Source organism: Nicrophorus vespilloides, unplaced genomic scaffold (genome assembly GCF_001412225.1).
Source record: "Nicrophorus vespilloides isolate i.1.1-1 unplaced genomic scaffold, Nicve_v1.0, whole genome shotgun sequence".
NCBI lineage: Eukaryota > Metazoa > Arthropoda > Insecta > Coleoptera > Silphidae > Nicrophorus > Nicrophorus vespilloides.
Window position 1 is genome coordinate 91,253 of NW_017099608.1, and position 10,450 is coordinate 101,702.

Below are 10,450 nucleotides of genomic sequence, written 5' to 3' on the forward strand. Positions count from 1 at the left end.
CGTCTGTACGCTCGTACGAACCCTTTCCCATGGGCACATGGTATCTGGCCCCCCTACATGCACTTCTTGTTGGAGATATGAAGAGCACAAGCGACTGGGACTATCTTGCATTATTTTCACGTACAATACCGTGGCCGCGCTCCATGGAAGGAAGCAGCAGAGATAAGCTCCTCTGCCATGCAGATATATATGGCACTAAAGCATGTATATGCGCTATTTTCTGTGCGGTATTGTATATGGGTGGCCGCTCTTATTCTTCAGCTTCTACCAACACTCTTTACCCACTGCCTTTATTCTCGCAACACCCATATCGCACAAAAAAAAAGTGAGTGCACAAAAATACTGCAAACAACACTATTATATATCATCCAGGAAATCCAACTCAATCTTTCTACAACATTATTTTTTTTATTTATTCTTACTTAAATCTTATATAATTACTCAAACTAAAGAAATAATTTAATTTTAACAAAATTAAATACTAGTATTTTCATAATTATTTCATTAACTTTTATTATTTTAAATAAAATCATCAATTTCACACACTTATTTCTTGAAACAGTGATAAATAATAACTAAAAATGTCATTTGAGGATTTTTTTAAAACTTTTTACTAACTTATTAAAAAGGAAATAATTTATTATAACTCACTATTTTTTTTTAAATTTAAACATCTTATATAACTAACATTTACATAATTTCTAAACTACACAAATTATAATCTAAAGTATTACTTTTTTAAACAAACCATGTTCTTTATCTCAACATAACATTTTTATTGTCAAATCATTTTTTTCATTATTATTTCAAGAATTTTAATCACATTTTTATACAAACTTTATTGTATCAATAATTATTTATTTATTTCCTATTTACTTGTCTTTAATTATAAAATAAATATTATATTCAAAACTTACAACATTTTTTCCTTATTTCATTGTTATCTAACTAAAAAAAAACGAAATTTCTAAACTTTATAAATTAAAATCTAAAGTATTACTTTCTAAAACAAAAACATGTCATTTTAAGAAAATTTCGTTCTTTATCTCAACGTAAAAGTTTTATATCTACTTTTAATTTTGTTAAATTCAAATAAAGTTTATTTATTAAATTACTTTTCTATTCAATTTTTTAATTTAAACTCATAACAATTTTAATGATTTCTTTTCAAATGAATTTCAAATGTAAATGAAATATTTAGTCACAGTTTTTTTGATTACACTATTCATTTTGTATACAAATATTTATACTAAAATTTTATCACAGCTGAATAATTATAAATATTTTTTTTTATTTATATCAATATTCTTTTCACAATCTCGTGAGTAATATTTCATGTGAAATGATCGACAGGTAACAACAACACACTCGTTAAATATTATTTAACGAATTGTAATTGCTTTAATTCCTTGATGGTCGTAAATTGTGTTTATAGCTTACTTGCTTATTTGCCGACATCCCATTAGAAAATCAATATTTTTATACAATACTAATAAAACTTTCATTATTTTGTAAACATTTCAAATATACCAGTGGAATAACGAACAAATTGAATTGTAAGAAAAATGACTCACTTAACGAGCGACGTTTCGCATAACGAGTGACGACGAGAAGTGAAGTCATATTATGTGTATTTTTGAATATGTTTCACTATGCGAGTAAAAAATCAAGAAATTTTGGAACGTATTAAACTCGTTAAGCTGTACTGTTATTTAGCATATCTATTTGTTATAATTAACTTTTATGAATAAACAATAATTACAAACAATTATTTTCTTAAAGAAATTCCTATTAATTAAATACTTTAGTAATAGAAAAATACTGAAATCGAGTGCGTCAATAAATAAAAAAAATAATTTGTAAAAGAAATCTGTATATGAATGATAGATGATTTTTATTAAATATTGAAGTAATGGATGTGAATCTAATTCTATCAAAGATTTACTTTTCAGTGATTTATTGTACTACGATTTATTTAGTCCCCCCAATGTTTTCGTTGAGTGGTTTATTTAGTTTCACAACCATTGATTTCAACATCAATCTTCAACACTTCTGACAAATGAAACTATTATAGAAAATAAAACGAATTTTTTTATTCATATAAAAAAAATTAAATAATGATTAGTAATTTACTTGTCAAAATATTAACTAAATCAATAATTTTAAATTCATATAAAAAAAAATAAATGTAATATTATTTTATATTTAATTCCTATTTCTTATTCTAAACCGGTTTGAATCATTCACATTCCTTTCGCCAATTTCCGGTTATTAACAAAAAAAAAAATTATTATATTTTTTCGAAACAGAAACTAAATTTTCTAATTGTAAATTTAAAAAAAAACTTTAATATTTCATTGTTTTATTTTTATTTTATATTTTTATCCAGGATTGAATCATTTACATTATTTAAAACAAATTCCGGTTGTGTTTATAACAAAGAATTATAAAATACAGTCAATTGTTTTTTTCTTTCTTCATATTTTAAATAGGTTTGAATGTTTTACGGTAACTTTCAGTTAATACTTTAATAATTCTTTGTGTATATTATTTTAGATCCTAAATATTTCAAATTAAAAAAAATATATTAGCAAAAATGTTGTAAAACTTAAATCAATTAATTATTATTTAATTTCTTGGTAGTAAATTGTTTCTTATTATTCTAAAGATTTTTCTTATTAGTTTGTGAAATAATTTTGCAGATTTAAAAAAGTATCATTATTTGTATAGGTTTTTGGAAGAATTGCGATTGATGGATAGAATTATTAATATCGGTTTAATAACGTTTCTTAATTGCCGGTATTGACTGCTTTTGAGTCATAAAGCAGCGTTCGGTTTGTCTTTGTGCAGCGTAATAAATTTGAAAGTATTTTTTATTATTATTTCGAAAGGTTAATCATAAATAATGTTGGGCTTCTTTCTACTGATTATTGGTTGTTATAAATTAGTGAAATGTATTATATACACATATTCACAGCGCGACGACGAAGAGAACTGGGAAAGACAAAGATGAGAATCGTATATTTTCGTTGTTGTTTCTTCTTCTTTATATTTTACCTCCTTCTCTGCGTTGCTTTTTTCTTTCTCTCTCTCTCTCTCTCTCTCTCTTTCTCTCTCGTTCTTTCTTTTTTGGTTCTTTCTTTTCTCCGTTTCTTTCTAAACGAGGAAAGAGAAGATGATGATGAACGAGCTGATATCTAACGTAGCTATCTAATATCAGTCGAATTCGAAAGTTGAGCGAAGTCTTTGTCTGTGAGTTTGGGGGAGCTGTGATCCATTTAGGTCATGCGGAGCGCAAGACTTAGGTACGGTATGGGTACTATCTTAAGTGGACTACGTTCTGCTCTCGGACTCGGACAATGACCATCTTCTGTAATAACAGGTTTGGTCTATTGCGGTTGCGGGTGGATGCTGTGTGCCTGCGCCTCGCGCTGGACCCATCTTGAAACGTGCCTACTCTCGGATTGTCTTCTCGGATGCTCTCAGTTGCTGCCATCCCTCCGCCCACGCAACGCCGCCAATTTTACATCGCCACAAACGCAATCCCCTCTTGATACCACCAAATATGAAACAATAACTTCAGCTAAACGCATTTCATTTTGTTTGATTCTTTCATAGAGCGACAATGATGACGTTTCATATCTCAGCACATCCATTATAATTATTATTTCTCCATAAATCACAATCAGGCGAATCCAAACTTTAAGAGAGAAGAAGATGAACAGAAAATAAAAGAGTAAAATAAAATAAACGGATCAGCGAAGCAACGACGGGAGAGAGGTGGAAACTAGTTTTCGTATACCCATTATGTAAGATCGTTTATATAAGCTACGAGATAAAGCACAGAACGATGGCATTCCTCATATTTTTAATCGATTACTCTTGCCTGGGTAACAAGAAACAAAAATGATACTTAAAGTTTAATAAAATAATTTGCGATCTTCTTTCGAACTGAAATGAATTATTATTATTCAACGCGAACTTCAACATTTACTTAATGGTTTTTAGTAGAACGTCCTATGTATGTAGTTCACATTTATTTGATGGTACACAAAGTGAAAGTTCAAGTATATAACAGCAACATATATTTGATGAAACTTATTTCCCATAAATAAGTAATGTTATAGAAAAATCATTCTTACGAAACTATTCAAAAAGATTGTGTTTGTTTTTATGATAGCAAAGTTTGTATTTTACCGAATGATACGTATGCAACTGATGATGCACCAGTATGATGTACCATCTCTTTATTCTTCTGCACTCCTGTTGTTAGCGCGAACGTAAACCCCTAGAAATATTTCGTTAAGTGATTTTCATTTTCAAAAACTTTGCTTCTTCTAAAAAGATAGGATTTGTTACATAATACAACATAATAGTTACAATATTCTTCCAAATTTTGACATCCAAATCATCAAATTTCTGAAAATTCAATAAATTAAAAGATTGTCACTAAAACTCGAGTTATGAATAAAAAAAAATAAGTTTAAACGTAATATGAAATGAATTTTTGAAACGCAATACAAAATTTATTTTAAATTAATTAATACATAATATCACATTACTAAAGATAACACACTTCTTTTTTAAATATATTTATATTTCAGTTTATATTTCTTACATTTTTATGACAAATACATCCAATAAGAAAACATTTTGAAAACTTCAAAAACGAATATTTTCGGTTATTTCAGTTATTAATAAACAATAGTATTACAAATTATAATTAATTGTTAATAATTTCAAATTTTCAAAGTTTTCAGAATGTAACTTTGTATTTGATAGTTTTGTAAGGTATCATCAAGACTGTTGCTGAAATAACATTGAATATGGAATAATATTTGGGAGAAATTGCAAAGAGTTAAAGACCTAAAGATCTTCTTATCTAATCAAATAACATTGACACCAATCAACTTAATTTTAAACCCTCCTTAGATCGTTTGACCCGGCGCATGCATTTATAGGTTTAAATATGAATATAATAATAATTATTAGATTTCAGTGGCGTGAGAAAGATGCATCGGTTGCACCGAAGGCAACTTGATTTTCCGCCTGCGCAATAATGTTATCCTGTCATCCAGGATAAGTAGGAAGGATGTCGATCAGCCAATTGTAAGCGTTGATATTAAAATGTTTAATTATATGAATAAACGTTTTGCGTCGTTGCGATTTACCTACAGGATGCGTCAGGATATGAACAGGAGTGGTGGTAACACATATAATACAAATTTTCTGCAACGCTCAGTGCCAGTGCCTAGTCTGATTTATTACTATGATGATGTGTCTTCAAAACAAGTGACCAATAGCTAAGTGATTCAGTGATAACTCCCTTATGGGAGTCCTCTTTGCCAAGAAGATAGCCTCCATTCCAAAGGTATATTTTTATTACCAACATTTTAATTAATGGATACAAACATTTGATTTGAATTTAAATATTATACTAGTATATTAGTAGATAAAATGAGTATTTTGAATCTAACTAATATAATCTTTACCAAATATTTTTTGGATAATCTATTTTTCTTATTGCTTGCTTATATTTTCAGTTACTTTAGAAGACTTGTTATTGTATCCTGAAATCTTTCTCCTTAATCTTTCCTATTGCAGTTTGTTACGAGTCATTGATTTTGGTATCTACATAAAAACATAAAGTCACTAAAATTTTATGATTATGAATGGAAATTTTCTTACGCTAAACTCCAATAAACATGTTTTATGAACGATCACAAATACACGCAATTTTATTTCGTTTCTATACGCATCAATAAAAAAATTAATTATTATAAAATTCAAACTTCGCTTCCTTATGCAGTATTTTGTGCATAAGATTTACAGAAAAAAATACAATTCTTATGCTTGAGAAGTATTAACTTCTAAACGTTTTTTTTTTAATTTCATTTACTATTTAAAATATACACGAAATTTATTAAGATAAGTTTCACAGTATTTTTTCGAAAGTTTTGCTTGAAAAATAATATTGTTTATTCTATTATTTTCAGGCTGTCCACTGCTTGGTGAGGAGGATTCCGAAGTAGTAAGTGATTTTTTTTTATATTAGATTCAAAGCATGAGTTTATTTGTTAAATTTCATGAATTAACAGGACCTTTTTTGCAAAGCTAAATCAATGATAATTAACAGGAAGTCAGTGCATCAAGCATTGGGGGAACCAATTAACAGCTCCAATGCTATTAATTTGATCATCCGACATTTGCATATTTCCTTACTGACACTCAATGAATCTTCATAATATACGAATTTTATAATTATTGAACTATTTCTTCATTTACTAGAAATATTGTGTTGAATATTGTCTAATTTAAAATTAATCTATCTGATGATGTAAATAGACGTTAGTATTCAGATGGATGATTATACTATTAACATGAAGATATAAACTATAACTAAGTAAAAGCCATTTTAGTGGTAATTGGTAGAGAATAGTTTGTCGTGTTTAAGTGATAATAGCTGTGCTAACTATTTTCAGTGCTGAAATATTGTTTTTTCCTTTAGTGTTGTTATATATTTAAATAGTAGAAGTAATTCATGGTGTTGTTTTACTGTATGCAATCTACTATGCACGGTTGTGTGTTAAGTGGTATAAAATTGGTGGTTGATATTGAATATAGTTGCGTTTCGCGCAGATGTAATGGGTTGAAATTGCTAATGTCACTGGGTGTCCATTGTGTTTGGTACTGGTGTGATATGAGTTTGTGATTAAAAAGTGATCCCCCAAAGATGATAGACTCGCTCTCGTCGTTTAGATATCTCTGACGTCTGAAAATCGTGCAAAATGTCTTCCAAAAGGTATGTAGGATGATCCTGGGCCCCCCGCATCCATTAAGGGCCGCAAAGCACGAACAAAGACATTCTTAACCTCGATTTAACTTTTTTCCGCCGCATTTAGTGTAGGAAACGATGAATTATTTTTAATTGGACCGCTCTGGTCGAGAAAACCTCAATTAAGGCGCCGATGGGCGTCCCAATTGGTCTAGACTTGCATAACATAAATATGCGTTTGTTTATGTTTTGATAATGATTTGTTTTTCTTTTCTGTTTACCTATTGGGGTTGCCAGCGAGTTGAAGAAGCTGTCTGAGGAGAGCCTTACCAGACAGCCGGAGGAAGTATTCGATATATTATGTAAACTGGGGGAGGGCTCCTATGGCAGTGTCTATAAGGCACTTCATAAGGAATCAGGACAAGTATTAGCCATAAAACAAGTACCTGTGGACACTGATCTTCAAGAAATCATCAAGGAAATCTCTATAATGCAACAGTGTGACAGCCCATATGTTGTGAAGTATTATGGTAGTTATTTCAAAAACACAGATCTGTGGATTGTGATGGAATATTGTGGAGCTGGATCTGTATCTGATATTATGAGACTGCGTAAGAAGACGCTGTCTGAGGACGAAATTGCTACTATTTTATGTGATACCCTTAAGGGACTGGAGTATTTGCATTTAAGACGGAAAATACATCGAGACATTAAGGCTGGAAATATACTTCTGAATTCAGAAGGACATGCGAAACTTGCCGACTTTGGAGTTGCTGGCCAATTGACTGATACCATGGCCAAGCGGAATACAGTCATAGGTACTCCTTTCTGGATGGCGCCCGAGGTCATTCAAGAAATAGGGTATGACTGCGTTGCAGACATATGGAGCTTAGGTATAACAGCACTCGAGATGGCCGAAGGGAAACCGCCTTACGGAGAGATACATCCCATGAGAGCGATATTCATGATACCGACAAAACCGCCACCGTCATTCAGAGAGCCAGATATTTGGAGTCCTGAATTCATAGATTTTGTGAGCATATGTCTGGTTAAGAACCCAGAAGAACGAGCTACCGCTTCCACACTGTTACAGCATGTCTTTATCGGTAATTCCTATAGCCAAATAGACAAGAATCTACATGGAAGACTGCGTATATATCTAAATCTGTTTTCTAGGTAATGCTAAGCAACCAAGTATTCTAAGTCAAATGATTTCCGAAGCACAGCAGATTAGAAAAAACCAAAACCACAGAACGATTATGCTTCCAAATTCAGGGGGTATAAAACCAAACATCATTGAAGACTCAGTAAAACCAGACGATAACAAAACGATAACCGAATCAACGATTAATGATTTTGTGTCTTTTAGGACGAAGATGTGGCTTTAGGGAACCAAACAATGGTTCAATGTGTTGACGAAGGCACTCTAGTCCCAGGCACTTTAGTCTCTATGTCTCAGAGCGGTACCCTCGTCGAATTAGAGTCCGAACTCGGTACCATGGTCATAAATAACGTGGACGATCAAACCATGAAGAGTCAGTAATTATGATTCTAAAGGGAAGGAAGAGCATACATTATTGAGGTGAATTTTCAGGGCATGACACCGGATCCGAAAGACCATATTTCATGAGGCACTTCGATAAGAAGGAGGCCGAAGTGAAGCAAGAGAACAACACTCGTTTGGAAAATACCGACGATAACAATGAGGACCACAGATTCCAAAGTCATTATCACTTACAGCTAAACCAGGCGCCGCCTCCACAGCATGTACCAGCCGAGACCAATTTCCAAAGACCATTGTCCGATGGTGATTTCGAATATGTAAGTTAGTTAAAAAGCGTTTTTATTTATTTTTTTTCTCTAAAAAAATAAGAAAAAAAAAACACGAAATCGAAAATGCTGCCGCTTTACAGTTGAAGTTTTTGTCCTATGAGGAGCTTCAGCAAAGAATGGCCACCTTAGATGCCGAGATGGAAAGGGAGATAGATGAGTTAAGAAGAAGGTATCAAACTAAAAGACAACCGATATTAGATGCCATGGATACGAAACGGAAACGCCAGCAGAACTTTTAAATTTTTTCAGAAACATGCATTAGAATCATATTTGGTGCTCAAGCAGAAAGAGAAGAAAAAAAAACGAAAAAGTTATTATTCATGTTCTTTAATACTATTATTATTATTTCATTCTATATTTTCGTTCGCTTATTTGATATATATTATTTTTTTTGTTGAGCCAAATATTGGGAGGTCTGGGATGTGTGTATATATACCTATAGATATATACAAACACTCCGTGTTCCTATACCTATGAAGTACTTAAACATTTATTTGGCCTATGTTTATTGCTTTAAAGATTTACGTGTTTTCCTCTATTCATTAATCTTCCTTTTATCATATTTATACTTAATTATTACTTTTTTTCTGTGTGAAAGGACGGATATGATTGCCCTTAGCAATTTGAGACTAGCGCCCATTTCTCTCCCTTTTTTCAAACAGAAAATATTCCGACATAGAGTCACAATATGAATATAACCAGTACTGATGAAGTACCCTTTCAGTGCCTTTTTAGATTAGTTGTAGACTTGTAAGTACTGTAATCAATATTTTTTAAAAATTATGAAATAAATATTAAGCCCTCAATGTATTTACAATCACAAAGTAGGAGATTTGAAAGAGTACGGACTAGGAAGCAAACTTTTTCAGGGATTTGTTCGTGTGTGCCTTTTAGTGCCGGGCGAATAGTAAGTAAATGAAAAGAAATCTTTAAAAACAAAGAAGAGAGTAACTGTTAGGGATGAAAGAAACGTTCCGATTCCGCCACCTATTTTTGTACAAGGAAGAGAATAATTGTAGAAAACTGTTTTATAATCCATATTAAAAGGAAACGAAATTATAATGTATATCCAGTTTAACTAATTTTAGATCATGCATAAATAGATCGTAAAATCTATTCTGAAATCGTCTGCTTAATTTTCTCAAATGCGCCCGATGTTGCGAAGCATGCAAGGGAAGAATGATAGGAACATCCAACGAAGTTGTTTTGTTTTTCTTTAATACCATCATATGTACTATAATTATCACGGAGTAAGAAGGGTTTACAAAAAAAAAATATCGAATCATTGCGTTTTGTTGATTACATTTGGTTACCGTGAGACAAACTTATCTGTGCAGATAAGCCAACAGCTTTTATATCGTGTAAAACGGAATTGTCTACATCTATGTTATTTAATTGTTTGTTATGTGTGTTTTCTGGAGCATCGTGGATTACCTTTAATATTTAGTATTTTGTTAACTACCTATTTTTAACATTATTTTTATACGATTGTAAAGAGTATAAAAATTAATTTAAAAATATATATATATAAAACAACTAATTCAAAAAATCTTATTTATTGTTATTATTTTTCCCAACTTATTATTATTGCGTTATGTTTTTATACCAATAATAATACCTTCTTCCAAATTGATATTACAGTCAATTTTTTTAACAAACCACGGTAAGATATATTTATAAGATCATGTCTAGTTAAAGTAAATATAAAATAATTGCGTTATATACAAATCTGGACTTGAGTAACCCAAGAAAATTGTTTTGATTTAGTGCTGCCATCTATTAATATTAACCTCAACATCACATCAATGATACCAGGAACTGTTAAATTGAAAATACAGCTAA

General features: G+C 30.9%; 1 protein-coding gene across 3 annotated transcripts; it reads left to right on the forward strand.

The window, feature by feature from the left end:
- Positions 1 to 5,219: 5,219 nt before the first annotated feature.
- Positions 5,220 to 9,289, forward strand: LOC108564863 (serine/threonine-protein kinase 3). 3 transcript variants are annotated; one of them, XM_017924036.1, is made up of 7 exons: positions 5,220 to 5,371; positions 5,997 to 6,031; positions 7,073 to 7,881; positions 7,952 to 8,082; positions 8,145 to 8,310; positions 8,370 to 8,596; positions 8,710 to 9,289. In XM_017924036.1, the coding sequence occupies exons 1-7, from the start codon at positions 5,330 to 5,332 to the stop codon at positions 8,845 to 8,847; spliced, it is 1,548 nt and encodes a 515-aa protein (XP_017779525.1). In that variant the 5' UTR covers positions 5,220 to 5,329; the 3' UTR covers positions 8,848 to 9,289. The 3 variants fall into 3 exon arrangements, with proteins under 3 accessions (XP_017779525.1, XP_017779524.1, XP_017779526.1); XM_017924035.1 differs by having other exon boundaries at positions 5,221 to 5,371; positions 8,689 to 9,289; XM_017924037.1 differs by lacking the exons at positions 5,220 to 5,371; positions 5,997 to 6,031 and adding an exon at positions 6,512 to 6,802 and having other exon boundaries at positions 8,689 to 9,289.
- The last annotated feature ends 1,161 nt before the right edge of the window (positions 9,290 to 10,450 follow it).